Raw genomic sequence first — 22,735 nt, forward strand, 5'->3', positions numbered from 1 at the left:
TACTTATCCTGTAATTATTCCCGTTTCAATCATAAACGAAAAAATTACTATTTAGAATGATAGTTTTTACTGATCACTTTATCATTATATTGCTTGTCGTTCTCAATTTATGTAGTTCATTTTATTCCGTGTACGTACACTCAGACATCATCTTGAAAATAATCAGAATAGCTTCCTAGGACCTGAAAACGTCGAGGTCTGTTGAAGACTCGATTTTCGAAAATCGGGCCGAAACCAATAACTTCCCATTTTTTTTTTAACTTTAAATTTTTTTAGCGGGAAGTTAAAAATAGATAAATAAACAATGAAGTTTTTTTGTTTCCAAAGAAAATAAAAATAAAATTCATAAGTATAATATTTATTTAATACTGAAGCTTTTCAGTTAATAGAACAGTACATATAAATAAACTTTTAAGTACATAATTTTTTTTTTTTTTTAATTTTTATATATATATAGCTATGAATAACAATAATAGTCGAACTTATTATAAAATTTTATTACAATAGATCTAAATGTTACTTTATTTTATAATCTGTAACTCAATGTATTGAAAGTTGTTTCCAATTATTTCCGGCTTTGAAGTTTCTTTTATGCGGAACAAGTAATCAATTGAAGAAGCTTTAAATTTATTTTTTTTTTTATTTTTTATAAATTATTTTTTACCATTGGGAAATCAAAATACGTATTTTTTTAAGTTTAAGAATATCCGATCAAGCATGATTTATTTCCCTGGTGAACTTTGATACATCTTGAGAGGATTCTTGTTGCTGTTGTTCTATATTTGAAAAATCTAAAGTAATACAAATGATCAGACGACAATAATAATTTATTGATAGACATTATTAAGTATGTCAATAAATTTTTATAACCTTGGAATTGGACTGGCAAAGCAATCCAGTTTTCATCATTGTCACCTTCACTGCGGAATAATCTTAAGTGCTGTTGTTCTCTCCTTGTTTCTCGTCTAGGTTTGGTAGCAGCCCAAAAAATTCCTCTTGTTGAAATGTCTATCGGTTTCCATGTTTTTTCATCACTGTCGAGGCGTTCTGTTGGATAAATAATAAATAATTTAATTAATTATGTTCCCGCGTCGAAAAATTTGATCTGATTTTAGTTGAACTGGACTGTGTTTGGACTAATTGGTCTGTATTTGAATTAGTTGATCTGTTTTTGATCTTTTATCAAAATTTTAAGCTTTTTTGATCTGTTGTTTAAAAAAACTATTGCGTTACGGGCAGACAAAACTAGATTAATTCTTGAACTTGGAAAAATTTTAGTTCTGAAAATTTGCGAGGACAAAACTAGATTTAATCATGGACTTGTAATATTTTTATTTATGGACAATATTTAAAAAAAATATTTCAAGTTCCAGAATTGATTATGTTTCGTTGACCATTTACTTGGTGTCGTTTGTTTAAAAATGTCGGCAGTTAATGATAGTTTGACAACTTTGTTTTTTAGTTGTATTGACTGAGTATTTATAATATTTAATAAAAGTAATAAAATTACTTTTAAAATGTCAAGAAATTTTTCTTATTTACTGGATAAAATCGATAAATATTTTGGCATTGGAAACCATCAGAATTCTTGTGACATCTTATTATGAAAGCGCATTAGCATGTTTTAAATTTAAAGAAAATTAAAACAAATTTGTAAATCTATATTATTATTATTATTATTTATATTTGTAAAAAGTCGTGTTTTTTACATAAAGGCGATTTAAAGTAGACTAAAAATGATAGTAAAAAAAATATGTTTTTGTCCTAAAAACGAATGAACACATACTAATAATTATAACAAAAAAGTCTGTTTTTAATCTAAAAGCGATTAAAAACCCGGGTCAAAAATAAAACTTGCTTCAGGCTCACTTCACCTTATTTTCTTTTGAAGTTATCGATTTGCTGTCGATTTTTCGATAAGATCTCGACTTTTTCGACCTAAATTAAATTTTTTTCAACTTTTTTCATCTTAGTTTCAACTTATTTGTATTTTCTGACCTTAGTTTCAACTTATTCGTCTTTGCTTCGAGCACGATAGTCATTCACCTTACTTTTGACTTGCTGAACCAAGTCGAAAAAAGTTATTTATTCGCCTTACTTCCACCTTAATATATAAAAATTATTTCACCTGTTTTGACTTTTTCGCCTTATAATTTAAGTCGAATAAGTCTAAACCAAGTCAATTTCGACTTGATTTCAACTTTTTCGTCTTAAATCATAAATAAGAAAGCCAGTTAAGTCTAAACCAAGGCGAAAACTCAATGCATTTCATACCTCCGTAAAAAAAAGTCGAGTTTGTCTTGTGAAAAACGGCTCCAAATTTCGACTTGGTAAATCAAGTTTTATTTTTGACCCGGGAACAGACTAAATATAATACGAAAACAAGTCTGATATTGGCCTGGATAAGGAATAGTACAGACAAAAACCGATTAAATTGCCAAATAAAATAAATATGATTTAAAAATCTAAATTAAATAAAAAATATTTCAATTTATCACTTATCTTGAAGATACAATTTTTCGACCCGGGTTAACTGTTCAGTTGATTAAATGACTAAACAATAAAAATACATGCCTTGATAATCGAGATCCATAGAAAGTTCGGAATTGAAATTACCACGACTCTGTTCTCCTGGATCAGGACCAAACTTCAAGGGGTTGTTGTCATTGATGTTGTTGAAAGAAGAAGAGTGACCCGATCGCCCAACCCGAGGATAATGAACCAAACCTGTAGGACCATCAGAACGAATAAGACTTGCGGCTCCCATTGTTCTACCCACTCTTGGCTGTGCCAAAATACCTGCTGCTCTTCGTTCATTGTACTTTGTTATCACATCACTCATTTTATCACCACCTAAAAAACAATTCAATTAGTTTTAAATCTTTATACTCTTCAGCGCCCATACAATCTGAAATTTATAAAAAATATTTTAAAAATTTATAACTAAATACATTGCAGGCGAACTCCATTATCTCGAAACTTCCCCTCAATCTTGACCCCCACTACGAGCTACGCTGTCTCCCACCCGATGCTATACTTTTGTATGTGTCTATATATATTTATATATCATCATATAGATGTAAGAGCGCATGCGTGTAGTTTACTCTTTAAAAGAGAAGTGGCATTCGATAAGTCAAAATTTCCAGGAATTTTTACTCCCCCATAGACTAATTGTCCGAGTTAATGGATTTCGATGGTATTTAAATTAATCAGTCAAAATTGATATTAAAAATATATAGAGGAAACCAAAGTAAGAAAGAAAGTTCGAAAAATTTTTTTTATCCTCGTTTTCATAAAATTTACGCATACATAAAGTGTCAGAGCGAAACAAAAAACTCGATGCAAAATGGGACACTTTAAAAATTATTTGAAAAAAAAAAAAAAAATTAAAAAAGAGCTTTTTTAATCAAAAACTTTTTACTTAGGTTGCAACTATTATAAATCTTAGAGAAATACGGAGTACTCGAGGTAAAACGAAGGATCTAAAAATTAAAAGAAAAAAAATTTTCTTATTTTACCTCGGAGATTTTTTTATAAATAATGTATAATTATTAATTTTTTAAATGCAAACATGAATATTAATTAAAATCGTTGAAAAAAAGATACAAAATAAAAAAAAAATTTTTCAGTATCCCATAATGTCCTGGAAGATAAAATTTTTTTATTATTAAAATCATCCGCATCCGGTTTCCCCTGTATTTTTTATATTTGAATTAAAATAAAGTCATAAATATGAAATATTATAAACACCTTTTATGTTAAAAAAATATGTAATTAATAATGAATTAAAATATTTCATTGTCTCTCATAAACTCAAAAATAAAAGTGTATATTTATTGCGCCAACTGAAATGAATTTTAGTTGCTTATAAATGAGGATACCTGATAATTAGAGAAGACTAATTAAGAATATATATTTCATATTTATGATTTCATGTCAAGTGCGATGTGTTGAAGATTAAGAAGAGCAGAAAATTCATAATTGTAAATGTTAGTTCATCGTTATTTTCATTGGCTACGAAACGACTTGAATAAGAAATTCATTTCATTGTTAATTATATATTTAGATAACTAATTAACATTTATTTAGCAATAGAAATTTATTCAACTCAGAGGGTAATGCTCGGGAAATAAATATGTTATTAAAATAGTTATTTTACCATTTAACTGTCTTGCTAATGCCGAATGTTGAAGATACGTTCGCGAAATACCTCGGATTGCTTCAGCTGCTGATATTTTAATTAGTTTTTAATTATTAGTTTTTTTTTTAAATGTGAAAATATAAATAAATAATGAGATGAAAAGTTTATTATTATTTTTTGATGAAAGTGATGTAATTATACGCAGTACCAAAATATAGTCAAATATTATTATTATTCTTGGGAAGATCTCGGCTAAATAGGGTGGCTACAAAATTATGTAAGATACCTTTTTTAACTTTCCGCTATGAAAATTGCAAATTTTCAAAAAAAGGGAAGCTATTGGTTTCGGTGCGATTTTCTAAAATCGAGTTTTCATCAGATGTCGACGTTTTGAGGTCTTAGGAAGCTATTTTGACTATTTCCGGGTGGACGTCCGTGTGTGTATATGTGTGTGTGTGTAAACTTTTTTTGTCCGACGATATCTTTGGAACGAATCAACCGATTTTAACGTTGTTGGTAGCGATTTAAAGGGCTCACCAAGACTTAAAATTAATTAGATTTTGGAGTCGATCGGACATGTAGTTTACAAGTTATACCAAAAATACGAATTAAAATGTTTTTTTTTTTTAGATTTTTTGAGTATAACTCATAAATCACTTGCCCGATTCGCCTCAAAATCTAATCAATTTTAAGTCTTGTTGAGCCCTTTCAGTTGCCACCAAAAATATTCAAATCGGTTGATTCGTTCCAAAGATATCGTCGGACAAAAATTATTTTTTTTCAGTCAAGGTATACGAAAAAAAATTTTTTTTTAAATTACCGTTAAATTTACTGTAATCGTGGGACATAATGCGGTGCTTTTATTTATTACCATTTTTGAAATAAAAATTACAAAATAATTTATTTATTTTGTGGTAAACTTCATACAATTTACCGAAAACAGAATAAAATTTACAGTAGACTATGGTAAAATTTGTTGAAAAAAAGATAAAAATTATCTCACTTACTGACAAATGATTAGGTCGTGCCATTCGTCCCATGATTACCGTAAATATAACAGTAATTTTTAAAGAAAATTTCTTTCAGTGTATGTTTTATCGGCTTAACAGATTTTTGAGCTCAAAGAGCTCAAAAATTTACAAGTAATAATGATTTCGAGCTCTCTGAGCTTTAAAAAAAAATGACTTTTTTATTTAATTAACACTCTACTTAAAAATTAGTCTACAATTAAAATTCTTCTTTACAAAGTGAAAAAAAATTAAAATATCTCATGCATCCTAGTCGGATTAAAAAAAATTTACAAATTTATTAATAATTTTTTTTTTATAAAAAAAATATTTTCTAGTCAATTTTTTAAAAATTTCAGTCAATGGTCACTAACATCATCAGAATTGGTCAGGAAATGTCTTACTCAGTGGATCAGCAATAACTCAGCTCAATCATATGCTGAAGAACTGGAACCCAGCAATACGCGTCGGAGACCGCACGTGCTGGCATTTATCAACGACAAAAATTATATTACTCTTTTTTTTAATTATTTAGTTTATTTAGACAACCGCGGTCAGTATATACAAATTGTGCCATACAAACTAATACTTTTATGTCATAATTTTTTAACCGTGATCAAAATTACCAGTCCCTATATGTCCCAAAAGCAGAGTGCGAAAGATCTTGGGCCGAGCTTTTTTTAATGGGAAAGAGTTTGCTGTGGGTGTTAACATTGGACCGACGGTATGTACAGTATTCATGTTATTCTATGGAATCTGCGGGGTCTAACGAGGACCAATGGCTAGAAATCTATGTATACTATTCACATGCATGAGCGAGTCTGTACGAGTCGTAGGTGGAAACCAGTCGTGAACATGGAAAATACAGGACATAGATCATCTGCCGTAATTAACAATTAAATGTTGAAACACTTACTGATTAATGATGATATATAAACTAGTAAAATAAACACAATCAAACGCGAGTGACTTTTCATTGCAAATTTAAGAACAAAAATTACTATAAGTAAATATTACAATATGAAGTTTTAAACTTAAATTTAAATAAAAATAAATAACAATAATTTAGAACAAAAAATATTCACTCTATTTATTAAATGTATAACTTTTGTCTGTAGCGATGATCGCGATACTGGATACCGAGAGCTTACCGCCAACTGATTTTATACCTGGCAAGGATGATGATGCTTGCGCACCCTCTTTCGGTCCATCTCTCTTTTCTAATTTTTCCCCTTTCTCCTTTATTTTCACTTATATTTTATCTGTACAACGTATTTAATATACTTTTCTCCATAAGAAAATCATATTTTTATGCATATACATATATATATATATATATATATAGTTCTCAATGTTTTACTGCTTCAGTTGATTAAATAAAAAAATGAATATCAAAATTCAATCCATTCTTTATAAAAATAGTACACTCAGTTTTAGTGTATGTTGTTTATATATTTTTATCATATACTTATCATGACTGTCATTTTTTTTATTAATTAATTTTTTATTGTGTGGGGGTCAATCCAGCGTAAATCAATCAAAAAAATTTTGATAAGAAAATTATAAATAACGAAGTATAATATTAAGAAACATTGTAACGACAAAATGATAATATATCAGTTGTTTTTTTCATGAAATTTTTATTTCAATTTTAACATTTTCTTAAATTTTTATTTATCAATATTCGAAAACCAAAATTAATCAAATTCATTCATTAATTTTTATCGACAATCTAGAAACTAATCAGTAATTAAAGGAGCCCGCGGCACAAAATGTAAAGACGTTTTTTAAAGATAAAAAAATTATTTTTTATACTAAACTCTTTTTAAAAAATTACTTTACTACACGGAAAAAACAGAATATTAAAAATTAATAAATAATAGTAAAAAGTGGAATCTGTTATCAATAATTAGTACTATGATATACTTAATGCAAAGTAGTTTACTAATTTTTGTAGATTCCTAAAAACTACTATCAATTATTTCAAAAAGTAAGTAAATATTATTACTTTTTGGTATAAATACGTGACTTATTAGTAAAAATTAATTAATTTATGGCATCCATCTATTAAAAAGTAATGATTGGTCAAATTAAGAATTGCTATCTTAGATACTGATTTTTCCAGCCGAAAAATTGCAAAAGTTACTAACTTTTATTTTATAAATTCGATATCTCTGATCAATTATTAGCTTAAAATATCATTTATTCATCATTATAAATTAATTTACAATATACATAAATCGAATAAGTGGTAAATAATAAAATGAAAAATTAGTATACTAGATACTGATTTTTTGCTCATAAAAATACCGAAGACTTTTAACTCTTATTTTATAAATTCTGTCCCATTGACTAATAATTACTATAAAATGTTATTTATTCGTTATTATAAATTAATTTATTATATACATAAATCGAATAAGTAGTAAATTTTTTTAATTTTTCTATGTTTATTTGAATAGTAATAAATAACTGTAGATAGCGATTTATCGATTCTTTTTCATATTAATGTTAATATACGAATTTACAAATTTTGCTCTTCTATGTGTATCAAATTTTAATGTAAATAATAGCCATTTTGTAATATATAATGATCCTGGTTTGATATTAGTATACAAATATACTAATTTTAAGTCAAAAATAAACTACAAACTATTAAAATTTTGAGCATCGTTTTTTTCCGTGTACGGAGTGAGAATTTTTCAGTTTTAAAAAAAAAATTTTTATTTAAAAAAATTTTTTATTTACTGCAATTTCGCAGCTGATTAAACTGCCCATTTTCTTCTACAAATTGTAACTAAGCTTAAAAAAACAAAAAATTTTTTCGTCTTAAAAATGGTGTCTCATTTTACCCCGGATTTTCCTATATTGTCGATCATTTTTTAATTATAAAATTACTTGTAAATTAAAAATTAATAATTAATCATAATTACGTCATGAAATATTTCGCATAAACGATTTTATGATAAAGTTGAAATGAACATTTGGTAAACGAAGTGCAGTAGCACACGTGTTTGATCTTTCGTTTCAATGATTAATTTCTATAATGGAAACGTGTCATACTCATCACTAAATTGATTATAATAATTAATCTATTATCAGTAATACTGTGTAACACCAATGACTAAGTCTTTGATCGGTTGTGCATTGCATTTCAATTTACTGATGAACTGTTTTTAAGTAAGTAATTAAATTTATTTATGTCGCAACTATTCAATTCTTAACGCATGCATGCAAAAGTCATAAAAATATATACATTAGGATCTCGTTATAAGACTATTAGTTTCTCTCTCAAACTATCGCGATATCTGATTTATAAAAAAAGACAGCAAATAGTCTTATAACGAGGTCCGACTGTATTAAATAAACATGATAAGAACATTTGACACTTACTCAAAAGATTTTTAATTATTTATTTATTTTTTTTTTTTTTTTCAAATTCATGGTCGTTGTATTGTAAGTGTAACATTAGATTAATAATATATATTTTATTTATCAAAGATAACGTAGATCGAAAATAGCAAATTACCAAATTTTTTTAATTTTAAATTTAAATTTAAAAAGAAATTTTAGGGTCTTATGCACTGTGAAAAATTTTGGTGTTAAAGTGGCTCCCGAAAACTTTACACGGCCTTGAAGTGTAAAAAATATTCGGTGTTAAATATCCACTCATGTAATTTCAACACGGTGTAATCTACTTTTTTACACCATTCACTGTTACTCGTTATAATTTTAATTAATGAGCAGCAAATGATATTGAACATTCTTGGTTACTTAATCAATAACTATATTAATTTTAATTAGATATTAAGTAGTATTTTGAACATTTTAATATTTATATTATAATATTTCTTAACGCAAATTATCATAAATTACACATTTACACCGCCTAAATTTAACACGATATTTGGTGTAATTTTCTCACCAAAATTTGTATACCGAGTAATTTGCACGATAGTGTACTCCGTGTACACCGAGTTCAAAAATTTTTTACAGTGTAAAGAACTTAAACACTTACACCAACGAGTGTGTAAACGTTGTAATTTACACGGTCCAAAATTTAACACCACGCGTCGTGTTACTTTCACACCGACAGTGTCGAAAATTTTAACACCAAATCGTTTACACCAAACCGTGAACTTAAAATTTTTTACATTGTAGATAAAAAAGAAGGATGTATAGTAAACGGAAACATAAGTTTTATTCGAGTTATTTTGATCTAACACCATTGATAAATATTACTTACCATTAGCAAAGTGATGGAAATTATAAATTTTTGATAAATTACCAAACCGGTTACTCACAACCATTATGAAACGATAGTATTCAGTTGTCATTCTGTGTATCGGATTAGTTGTCATACTCAAAATACAAAATTTTTTGGAAATGTTGAGAGTTATTTCAGGACAGCGACTCGCGGTGAATTTCGGAATATACCCAAAAAAATAAAATTCAAAAAAATTTTTGATCCCAGATCAAAATTCGAAATTTGGTTTTGAAGAGCTCTCCTTTGCCTCATAGAAATAGTTTTTAGATCTTAGAAAAAAACTCAAGCAGTATTTTTATAAAACCTTATTTTAGTATCCTATAGTTAAAGAAAAAAATTTAAGTTATTAAACTCAAGCTCATATTGAATGTAGCAACTATTTGCTTAACACTCACTTTCCTGTATGACATTAATGTTTATTCATAAATATTTATTTCAGTTTTCTGTAAAAAGTTTCCACATCCTGAAAAAATAAATGAATCTATTTTTACATATATCAATGACTCTCAAAAATTTCTCGTCAAAAATTTCCAAGCTTATTTTATTATTTATGTCAAATACATCTACTACGGTAATGGTCAATCGGATTTAAAAGCTACTTCGGTTCCTGTAAGTACACTCTGGACTTAACTTTTAGAATTACTTTTCAAGAAAATAAAATACCAATGTTTAATAAATTATTACATTTTTATTTTTTTATACAAAAAGAATACACGATCTTACATTTTTTTTTAAACTTAGTAAAATAATTAAATATTTATAAAATTAATTTATTGTTAAAAATACTTAATGTTTAGTACCTCAGTAGTTGCTGTAAAATAGTTAATTTATTTTAAAAATAACATTCATTAATTCTTAAAAGCCTTACAGTGAAAAAAGACATTCGAGAAGTAATTTTCACCTTAGACAGCTTAATTTTACTGAATTGACGTAATTTGCATACATCTTTAGCACCTAAAGACAGTTTATTTGAATACAAAATACATGTACTAAACGTCAAACTTCTTTCCATATAAATACAATAAAAAAAAATATCCTCTACTAAAGTCTCATTACGAATTATAAACTACGGGATATTATTTATAAATTCAATTATATAATAATTAAATTACAGCGTTTATTTAGTAAATTACAAAATAAATATATATTATATTAAATAAACAACACATTTTTTAAAACGAAAATCTGAAAAACAGTTGATCCTGCGAGCCGATCCCAAAACTTCCCGGTTATGACTTGTAAATTTTTGAGCTCTCGAGCTCTAAAAATTGTTGGGCCGAAAGAAAATACATTTTACTGAGAACCCGAGTCAAAATTAAAAAGGTGATTTGAGCCACCAAATCCTACACGAGGGTAAGACGGTTCAAATCATCTTTTTAGAATATAAAGATCCATATATCAAAAAAGTGATTTGAACCTAAACGTAGTAACTTTGTCCACTTTTACCAAGTTTAGGTTCAAATCATCTTTTAAAAAGGTAAAAGAAGCTTCCAGAGCCTAAATTTATAGATCGAGAAAGACTCTCATCAGATCGTGTACAATTGGTAAAGAAACAGGAGAGAAAAAGGATCACTATTAAAAATAACCGCCTCGATTGAAGAAAATTTAAAATTTTAAAATTCCAAAAATAATGTTTCAGTAATAAACATTTTATCGCAAGATTAAAAACAATAAAATTTAAAATATTAATGATAATAGCTAAAGTTATACGAATAGGCGTTCGAATAAAACAGTACTGTCATTCGAAACTCGACTTGAATAATTAGAACCTTTAACTTTTTAGTATATGATTAATGAATTATTTTATGTGAACCATAAATACGAACGATGTATTGGATGACGGAAACTGCCAAAGAAATTGAAAAAAACTGCTAAAAAATAATCTGCTGCCGCCGGGATTCGAAACCAAGACCTAACGAATATAAAGCATAACCACTGCCGCACAGCTACTCAGCTTAGAAATCGGATTATACAATAAGAGTTAAATGGTCTATTAATATTCCTTCACAAATTGTGACTTTAGGTAATAAAATTACTCTTGTAAAAAACTATATTAATGTATAAAACTGCCATTTGGCCTGTGCCTTGGCATAAAAATTAAAGAATAAATAAATAAAAAAAAAATAAATGAAGACTGAGAACTGATTACATTTTTAGGTAATTCGAGCAAGTGATTCATTCATTTTCGTTATACAAAAAAAAACCTAAAAAAATAGTATATTACGCACCTAAGAAGGAAAGTAGGGCACTCCAAGCCACGTGTGTATAATTGTCTACTCAAGCCGAAGGCAAAGGTGGCAAACACTCGGATTGGGATTTTCTCCGTGGTGTGTATACTATTTTTCACCAGATCTGCACCTGTTTGCGGAAAGAATTGCACATACGCTAATGTTTATCATAAACAGAGGCAAAAATTTAAACTTCCAGATACAGAACAAGTTAAAAATTGTATTCGCACCCCGGAAAAAAGTAGGACTTCCCAATCTGCGGGTTGAAATGTCCTACTTTTCTCCCTTGGAGTGTAATATACTATTTTTTTAATTTTTGTTTTTTGAATAACTCGTAAACTATTCCACCGATCAACTTCAAAATCTAAACAGTTCTAAGTCTTAGTGAGCCCTTTCGATTTCCGCCAAATACTTCGAATGGGTTAATTCATTAATTCATTCCAATGATATCATTGGACAAAAAAAGATTGCACACACGCGCGTGCAGACAAACAGACGGGCAGATGTCCAGATTAGCTTCCTAGAACCTCAAAACGATCGGATGAAAAGTCGATTTTCGAAAATCGAACCGAACCAACAACTTTACTTTTTTTTTAATTTTCATAGCAGGAAGTTAAAAGTGATTATTTTTATAAAATATATGTTAAAAATTCCATTAGTGTTTAATGAGATCAAAAGAGATAAAAAAATTTCTTAATTGATTTTTTAAAAGCTTTCAAGAATTATTTGTCGATAACGATGATAATAACTAATATTAAAAATCGTTTAATAGCTTCTACCAAAATTAACTGATAATTTACGATTGAATTTACTTTGGTCTTTATGTTTAATTACAAAAATTCCAAAACAAAGCCAACCATTTTACTTACTTCTGCTTTATACCAACGATCTAGACTCTCAATAAAATGAAAAACTTTTGGCAACCGATAATTTTTGTTTTAATCGGCTTAAGCTATGAAAATTCAGCAGATCTGTGTACTAATAATCCTGAAACACTAGAAAGTAAGTCAAAATATCTTATCATATATAAATATAAATGTATAGAAATAAATAATTAGATTCCTGTGTTTTTAATAAACTATGATTTTAATTTTTGTACATCGAATTTTGTTATTAATTTATTTTTTTTTAACATTAATTACACCGAATTTTAAGTCAATAAAACCTTCAAGAAATAAACATTTCCTTAGTTTATCAGGAGCATTTATTGATTAATTTTATTCTTAACATCAACGAAAATATCTTTTATGTAACAAAAATTTTGTGTTTTTATCTTCAAATAAGTTATGATAACTAAAAATAATAATTATTACACACAAAAAAAAAAATTCTCGACTGAAGGTTAATATTCTTGATTCAAGAAAATTTTTTTGGAGACCTAAATTTTCTCAAATAAAGTAGAAATCTTCTCCAACCAAGACGAATTCTCTTGGCTCAAGAAAATCTTGACTTGGTTCCCGAAAACGTTTGTCTTCAAAAATATTTTCTTGACTCAAGATATCTGTTTTTTCTGTGTAGAGCCGTACATTTGTTTCCATATATAATTAGATTTTTTTAAATATTTTATTTGATCTTTTAATATACTTTTGTAATTTTTTTTAAGTTAAGCCACAAGCACCAAACAACTTTGACTGCGTTTCGGACAACTGGGAATCTTTAAAATGCACTTGGGATCCTGTTGAAAATTGTATTGCAACAAACTATACCCTTAGTTTTATTGCAAATAATAAATTATACCCCTGTCCTAAAAGAAATCTCAACACTTCTCAAAATTTTTGTATTTGGGATGCGACAACTAATCCCATATACAGAATGGCATTTGAATACTATCGTTTCATAATGGTTGTGAATAACCGGTTTGGTAATTTATCAAAAATTTGTAATTTCCATCACTTTGCTAATGGTAAGTAATATTTATCAATGGTGTAATAATGGTTAGATCAATATAACTCGAATAAAACTTATGTTTCCGTTTACTATACATCCTTCTTTTTTATCTACAATGTAAAAAATTTTAAGGCCACGATTTGGTGTTAAAATTTTCGACACTGTCGGTGTGAAAGTAACACGACGCGTGGTGTTAAATTTTGGACCGTGTAAATTACAACGTTTACACACTCGTTGGTGTAAGTGTTTAAGTTCTTTACACTGTAAAAAATTTTTGGACTCGGTGTACACGGTGTACCTATATTGCAAATGACTCGGTATACAAATTTTGGTGTGAAAATTACACCAAATATCGTGTTAAATTTAGGCAGTGTAAATGTGTCATTTATGATAATTTTCGCTAAGAAATATTATAATATCCCTAGTAGACCTGGTTTACCATGAATTTACGGTATTTTTACGGCAAATATACTGTAAAATTCGGGCGGATTTACCGTAATTTACCGTAGTTTACGGTAAGCTACGGTAGATTTGCGGTAAATGAGTAAATTGTGGTGGGTTTACCGTCAATCACGGGGAGCTTACCGTAAACTACCGTAAATTTACCGCAGAATACTGTAAATCTACCGTGAAAATTCGGGTAGATTAGCGAATTACCGTAATTTACGGCAGATTACCGTATTTTACCGTAAATTACGGTAAATCCACCGTAATTTACAGTCAATTGTTATTTTACGTTGGATTACCGTAATTTGAATCTAATTCAAATCAATGTAGTTATTGATTAAGTAACTAAGAATGTTCAATATCATTTATTGCTCATTAATTAAAATTATAACGAGTAATACTGAATGGTGTAAATGATGGATATTTAACACCAAAGATTCTTTACATTATTGTTTCACACTACACGGCCGTATAAAATTTTCGGGGGCCATTCTTAGACCAAAATTTTTTAGTGTATTTTAAACTTTCAAACTTTCCGCTGAAAAAAATTCTCTATTTACTCCGTGCGCGGAGTGATTTTTTTTAAACTTTGGGACTCCGAGTAACGGATTAAATTCGGATTGAAATAAAATCCGTATTCACGCCCGATTTTTTACAGTGTATCAAGTTTTTGATAATTTTTTTTTTCTTCATGGCAATACACAGATTTCCATCTTTTCTTTATAAAAATTATATTTACTATAAAAGTCGTAAATTTTTACCGACTTATTTTTTTCTGTGTTATTTTGGTCGGTCACCTTTCAATATAAAAAAAAAACAAATTAAATTAATGAATAATTTTCAATATAAATGAAATAATAAAACATACTCTTAAAAAAAAAATTTCAGTAATTCCTGCAAAAGCTGAAAATTTATCAGTGATAAATAAAACATCAAGTAGTGCATTGCTATACTGGTCTGTACCTTTTCCAATGGACTCTTTTCCTCCAGGTTTGCATCACATGATAGCTTATCAGAGTCAGTTAGAGCGAAGAGATACATGGAAGGTAATAACTTTTATTTTATTTATATTTTTAACTGTAATTAGGAAATAAAATATTCAATTTTGATACTTAGGTAATTGATATTACGGATCATGTGCATGAAGATAAAAAATACTACAATTTAACAGATTTGAAATATCCAAATAGTGATTATACTGTAAGAGTGCATATAAAAAGTGCGTTAGCAGAAGGCGATGATAAATGGAGTCAATTTAGTGATATCACATTCAAGACATCGCCAATTAGTAATTACTAGGGACAAGACTTTTGCCTTATTTTTTAAATGAGTAGTTTAAATTTTTGATATTATGGCGAAAATATTGGTCTTATTAAAAAAGTTTTCGAACAAAAGTTGTAGGAAATTTAATTTTCTAAAAAAAATGTCTCTTATGATTTTTTTATACGATCAATATTTTCACTGTAATTCAAAATTTAAGATTTATAATGAATGATTCAAAATTTTGTAAATTATGAAAATCTTATTTTTGAAATTACGGCTTTCTTATTAGTACTTAGAGAAAATTATAAGAGACATTTTTTTTAGAAAATTAAATTTCCTACAACTTTTGTTTGAAAAATTTTTTAATAAGACCAATATTTTCCCTGTAATATAAAAAACTTCACACCTCTAATTAATAATTATTTTTAAATTAACGCAAAAATCCTGGCCCTAGTAATTACTAACCACGATTTATTTATTTAAATCTCACCAGTAAAATACAATTGACTTATCGTTGTTCCAGCAATTGAACTTTATTTATCGCATCGTCGCGACCATGATATGTAACAATTATTTGAATAAATAAAAAAAATCAATTATCACAATCACTCTTGTTTTTTATTTTTTCTGAGTCCAGTTCATTTAAAAAATAAAATGTGTTCGTATGTAAAATAATAATCAAGGATCTTAATAGTATTTTACTACTATGCTAATTATATAAATTGAAAATCTTTATTGATATGTTGCGACGAAAATTTGTTCATTTTTTATTTTATACTTTAAGTCATTATTTTTAGTTTTACGAACTAGTATTCTATGAATATGATTGGCACAGTAGGAAAAAATTATTTGTTTATATTTACATTGAAATTTTGGTGAAAAATTAAAAAATCTTCAAAAAACTCGAATTTTTGATTAAAAAAATGCGAAGAAGTTGCTTAAAAAATCGAAGATATTTGAATCTTACTTTGACAAAGGGCTTAAAAAATTCGTTTTACAGTCTAGTAAGACATATATTTTCTTCAAGAAAATTAAAAATATCCGTCTTCAAAAAAAGTCAAAATTTGAGTTAAAATGTAAGAAAAAACGGTGAAAAAAAAAAATTTTTTTTTGGAAACTACATTTAAACGTGAAGAAAAAAGCCATTGCCGAAATGAAATTACGATAATTTAATCAGGAGTTATGAATTTCTGAAAATTACCTCCTCGTTATTTTTTCGCGATTTTCAAAAATTCATAACTCCAAAGTTTTTGAAAATTAAGGGCTCAAAATGTAGGATTAGGTGTCTTTTTATATGTACAAAAACATATAAAAAATTCAACTGGATCAAAAAATATGATTTTTAAAATCAGGTGATTTGGCATGGAATGACCCATATATAGATTATTCTAACTCATATTGATATTTTTTGTGACAGACACTTGAAATCTACGACATTTAGCGCCTATAACCGGCAGCTAAAAATATTAGATAAGATACAGCTGGTAAAAAATATACCTAATCGTTCTAATAGTGAGGTCATCATCGGATCAAAAAATATTTTTTGGTTACATGTGCGATAGCAAACGACCAAAAAATATCGAAGTAACTTAACGAGCCATCTTTTGACAAAATTTATCATCATTTTAATTCGTCCACTTACCGACTTCTCTCTAATTTTCAACAAATACTCAAAACAATCTTACCAAATAAATAAACGCGGACTTATAACCTGCCATTTATAGGCACTAAATGTAGTAAATTTCAAATATCTGTCACAAAAACTAATGTATTTATCTAGTACAATCGAGTCTAAGACCCTCGTGTGTTGGTACCCTCGCCTTCGGCTCGGCACCAATCTTCACACTCGCGTCTTAAACACGATCGCACTCGATAGATAAACTACTATTTTGTTATTTATCATCCTATATTTATTGTTTAAATGTTTATCATAATAAATACATACTCAAATAAACATTTATATTTATCCGTTGTTCAAAGTATTAAATGGTGTATTCAATAATAAAATATATAATACTATTTTTCTCTTAGAAATTGAAGAAAATAAAACTTTCGACTACTTTGACACGGATGTCTTTAATATTTATTTTAAAATAGTCTATATCAATAATAATATAAATATACTAGAACTACAATTTATATATTATTTGATAATTTTTAACTACAGATTATATTATCTGACAAAATTTGAGGTAATAACACCAAACGGTGTGAAATAAAAGACACCGCTTGATATTTCACACCACGAAAATTTCACACCGTTAATTCATGCCGAACAGACTGTGGAAAGTCATCGGGGACCATTTTCACACGTAAAATTTTTTACAGTGTGAGGAAGTGATAAAAAGGATCTGGAACCGAGGATAAAGAGAAAATAAAGGAAAGGCTGGATGGAGGGATAAATTTATTAAGGGAAAAAATAAGCAGTGAAGATGCGGAAAAAATCAGGAACGATCTATATACGAGATTTAAGTTTAGCAAAACCAGCGTTGGAAGAAAGCCCTACGATATGGATAAGAGGGTACCTGAGTAAATGACTTGTCACAGGAGTGCATTATTAGTTTAGAAATAAGTAAAAATACTACAGCGATAGTTACAAGTATGATTTAAATTTTCATGCGAAAAAATATGAATTTTAAATATAACTGTGTTAGCAATATTTGTTTTGTCATACCCGTTGTAACTTACGTAATTTTCCAGTTATCTACCGCTCCGCAAGTCCTCTAGACAATTCGCGCATAAAATTTAAATCATCTTCTAGGTCAAGTATTGGATCTAATTATTATTAGTATTGCAGTTTCGAAAAATTCTTTCAAAAATTCAAGAGAATCACTTAGTGTTAATAATTTATTTATTGTTAACTTACTTTAATATGTAAAATTAACATTAAATTAAATTTAAACTATAAAATAAATTAAAAAATCGGTCTATCGGTTGACCTTGCGGGCCAGCCCCAAAACTTCCCGATGTTTTCGAGCTCTTCGAGCTCGGAAATACTTTTATGTGCCGTTGTTTTCGAAAAATATCCTTTTTTACCATTTTTTCTTCAACGATATCTCTCAAACGAATTGACCGATTGAGACGGTTAAGGTGGCAATCGACGCGCTTTATTGTGTTCCAGAGCTGATTAGATTTTGAAATCGATCGATCGAGCCGTTTCTGAAAAATTTAGAAAAATCTAAAAAAAAAAAATTTTTTTTGTATTTCTTTAATATCTTAGAGTCTATCGTATCGATCGATCTAATATTTTGAGGAAAGTCGGCGGCCAACGAACTCTTTCAATTGTCACCTCAACCATTTCAATGAGTTGACGCAGACACACACACACACACATATACAGATAATCGGACATCATTCTGAAAATAGTCAGAATAGTTTCCTAGGACCTCAAAACGTTGACATCTGATGAAAATTCGATTTTCGAAAATCGGGGTGAAAACAATAACTTCCTAAATTTTGGAAAATTTACAATTTTCTTAGCGGGAAGTAAAAAATTTTAAATGTATCAGTCTACCTCAAAAGTTAATTGAATAAATACATATTTTTAAAAAATACTTACGTTTTATCAACTTTTTTTTTCACTTAAAAATCACCTCTAGTATAAAAATTATGTAAGTTTACTTACATTTGGTATAAACTTTGGCATTAGTAATTATCATTATACTTTTTTTTCTTGTTCCGTAACAAACAAATTACTTTTTCATTTAATTACCTCTTGACTTAAAAATTAGTTTACAATTAAAATTCTTATTAATAAAGTGAAAAAAAAATTAAAATATCTCATACATCCTAGTCGGTTTAAAAAAAGTTTAAACATTTATTAATAATTTTTTTTTATAAAAAAATATTTTCAATGTCAATTTTTTTTAAACTTTAGTCATCCGTCACTAACATCATCAGAATTGGTCAGGAAATGTCTTACTCAGTGGATCAGCAATAACTCAGCTCAATCATATGCTGAAGAACTGGAACCCAGCAATACGCGTCGGAGACCACGTGCTGGCATTTATCAACGACAAAAATTATATTACTCTTTTTTCTAATTATTTAGTTTATTTAGACAACCGCGGTCAGTATATACAAATTGTACCATACAAACTAATACTTTTATGTCATAATTTTTTAACCGTGATCAAAATTACCAGTCCCTATATGTACCAAAAGCAGAGTGCGGAAGATCTTGAGCCGAGCTTTTTTTAATGGGAAAGAGTTTGCTGTGGGTGTTCACATTGAACCGACGGTATGTACAGTATTCATGTTATTCTATGGAATCTGCGGGGTCTAACGAGGACCAATGGCTAGAAATCTATGTATTCTATTCACATGCATGAGCGAGTCTGTACGAGTCGTAGGTGGAAACCGGTCGTGAACATGGAAAATACAGGCCATAGATCCTCTGTCGTAATTTTCAATAATTAGTCATTCAAATTCTCCCTCGTAAAATAATTATTTTACGCGTTTATACCAAAGTTTCTAATTATTTCGATGAAATAAATCATCACTGACTACCCAGGCAAGATATGACATTCATATAATTTTACTTTGTGGTCGTAATCTAATTAAAGGATTCCCCAAACAGTCGAGTATTTATAATTTATTAATGAAGAAAATAACTCATCAATTTTTCCTATTTATTTCAATTAAAAAATTAATTTTAAATAAATTTACCAACTTGATAATTTTTTGTGACAGCCATTAGAAAATTACAGTATTATTTTAATAAATATCGAGTAATTAAATTAATTTAATTGCTCCAGACTACAGTGACACAGCTTCCACAGGACAATGGATTTAAATTCAAATTCACAAGATTCAACCAACCGTTTCCTTGCGACATGTTATTGTACTCGAGATACAACAGAGCGATTCAAAGACTGGCTAAATAAAACAGTCTATTTATAAAAGTACGTCAATAAATTGACATTGTTTATTTATTTTATGATCCATTCATTTTCGGAGACATTATATTTTTAATTAAATTATTATACAACTCATTATTAATTTTAATCAATCTCTTGTTCTCGTGATTTGATTCCATCAGTCTGGTCTGGATGTCATCGTCATTTCCCGCAGATAAATTATTTGTAAAATAAAACTCAGGATCGAGAAGCGGACAATCATTAGAATCAGTTAAAGTTTCTAAAACCGCGTCTTTATCATTTTCATAAAGCGAGCTCTGGAGTGGCCGTACTAATATTTTAGATTTAAATTTATCAGCATGATAATTTGAATACCCTGGTGTAAAAAACGCTGTGACAACCGGTCCCTTCAAGGTTATAGTTCTTGTAATTTGCTGACTTGGTATATCCCATAAATTAACATTCCCATCAGCACCCGCTGACAAAAGTGTCGTGCAATTAACAGACACCGATAATTTAGTGACACTTCCAGTGTGTCCTTTAAAGACAACCAAATTTTTTTCCTCAGACACATGATATTCTAAATTACGCGGTGGATTTCGTAATTCAAATTGTCTGATGTTACCGTCAATACATCCGACGAATAAATTGCATTCAATTATATCCATGCAGACTGACGTAAGAGGAACGTCAAATATTAACGTAAGCAGTTGAGTTCCAGTGCACGTGTCATAAATTCTTGCTGTCCTGTCTAAGGATGCGGTGACCAGACGTGCTCGCTGTGAAAAATTACCGATATAAATGTCTTTGACTGGACCAGTGTGATGTGAAAATTTATAAACAGGAGCAGCATCATTGTAATTATTTACTACGCTTGTCAATCCCCATAGAAATACCAGACTGTCTTCACCACCACTGGAAAAACGCGAACTGTCTGAACTGAAAACTAAACATGTCACTGTCTGATAGTGTCTTGATAGTGTCCTTAGTAATTTTCCTGTAGATAACTGCCAGATAAATATGTTTTCGTTTATTGCTGCTACAAGAAAGTGGCCGTTTGGAGCACAAGCCAACGCTGAAACTTTTCCTGGTGTCGTTGATGATAAATTTGAAACTGGAATCTGGCTATTCAAGGCCCAGAAATACAAACGTGATTTTTTTATGTCTGCTGCTAGCATGTAACTGTCACTGAGGATACTCAGGCAATGATGATTTATTGCTGATGGATTTCTGTACGTCTTCAATTGAGAGCCGGTCACTGGATCCCACACTGATGCACTCCACGTGTCTCCAGAATTATCACTTGTCACTAAAACTTCTCTGGATGTCCGGATCATTTTTATTTATTTTTAAAACTTTATTTATATAAATGATATTTAAATGTATATGTATATGTATATAAAAATGTGTAAATATATAGGTTATGACTGATTGTGACACCACGTGCTATCGAAGTACTCACTATTTTAATTTCGTGTTGCTTTCGTGACCAATGTTTACATCCGGTCAGTTACGAATTTACAAATTTTGAAAAAAGTCAATTATTAAAATAAAAAATTTTATAAAATAAGTAAATGATTGTAATAATTTTTAAAATTATTTAATTGATAATTTATTTATTAATTAATAAATGATTTTCCGATACTTTGAGCGCATGCGTAAAATAATAATTTAAAACTAAAGGCGCGAAAATACAATTTTAAAATTATTTATGGTGCATTTGGAAATGCGCTGCGAGCAGGTGTAGCGTAGCACATTAAGGAATGCAATTTTATTAATTATTCTTATTAATTGCGCGGTAAATTTAAATATTTGAAAAATAAATTATTAGAAATTGGAGAAAATTAAAAATCGTGTCAAAATAAAATGGCGGCAGAATATGACAGAAAAATATTTAAAAATTAAAAAAAAGAAACACGCAAGTGTTTGAACAAACCTTGGTGAGGAAATAATGTGCAGAAGGGTGTCCTAATACACTTGGAGATTTAATTTAAATTGTTCCAAGTGCATTGCAGCTAAAAAAAGTCGCTTAACTGCTATTTCCCACCAGACGATGCCAGATGATTTTGCTCAGGAACTTGGAAGTCATCAGCATCAGCAATTCGCAACACTTTACACTAGCACTGAACACTGAACACTTAACGATACCACAGACACTTTGCACAATTTAAAGTTTACAAACACTGCACATTATAATTAAACAATCACTACAAGTAATAAATTTTATGGATAATTAACTGCAATACTGTGTTTTAATTTAAACGTAAAGAAGGATCTGGACTACTACTGCCCTTGTCGATGGTACTGACTGCTGCTATTGGACCGCCAGTTGATACAAAACAATCGATTTTGCAATCATTCGACCGCCCCAAAAATTTGAACGTTGAATACAGCGCCACGCAGTAGCGCCATCTTAGCGCGAAATTTCAAAATTGAAATTTAATAATTTTATTAAAATTTATTTGTGTCAATAATTATATTAATTAGACTAAAAAGTATACTCGAAATTTTTTATTTTCATCAATAATTTATTAGTTATTCTTATTACTTGCGCGGTAAATTTGAATATTCGAAAAATAACCTATTAGAAATGGGAGAAAAATTAAATGACTATAAAATTATATTACATTTTTTTT

The 22,735-nt window shown here is 28.7% G+C and overlaps 2 protein-coding genes across 9 annotated transcripts; both read right to left on the minus strand.

The window, feature by feature from the left end:
* Positions 1-387: 387 nt before the first annotated feature.
* Positions 388-22,378, minus strand: LOC130671637 (uncharacterized). Of its 8 annotated transcripts, none has more exons than XM_057475667.1 (6): positions 6,065-6,306; positions 4,160-4,228; positions 2,800-2,853; positions 2,617-2,727; positions 871-1,047; positions 391-791 (listed from the first exon to the last, which is right to left on the minus strand). In XM_057475667.1, the coding sequence occupies exons 1-6, from the start codon at positions 6,123-6,125 to the stop codon at positions 712-714; spliced, it is 552 nt and encodes a 183-aa protein (XP_057331650.1). In that variant the 5' UTR covers positions 6,126-6,306; the 3' UTR covers positions 391-711. The 8 variants fall into 8 exon arrangements, with proteins under 8 accessions (XP_057331645.1, XP_057331650.1, XP_057331646.1 ...); XM_057475666.1 differs by having other exon boundaries at positions 421-791; positions 2,575-2,727; positions 6,065-6,304; XM_057475662.1 differs by having other exon boundaries at positions 388-776; positions 2,575-2,853.
* Positions 19,149-21,587, minus strand: LOC130671635 (WD repeat-containing protein 18). Its single transcript, XM_057475660.1, has one exon. It carries the CDS (start codon positions 21,434-21,436, stop codon positions 20,177-20,179), a length of 1,260 nt encoding a protein of 419 aa, XP_057331643.1. The 5' UTR covers positions 21,437-21,587; the 3' UTR covers positions 19,149-20,176.
* Positions 22,379-22,735: the final 357 nt, after the last annotated feature.

The sequence above is a fragment of the Microplitis mediator genome, chromosome 7, assembly GCF_029852145.1.
Source record: "Microplitis mediator isolate UGA2020A chromosome 7, iyMicMedi2.1, whole genome shotgun sequence".
NCBI lineage: Eukaryota > Metazoa > Arthropoda > Insecta > Hymenoptera > Braconidae > Microplitis > Microplitis mediator.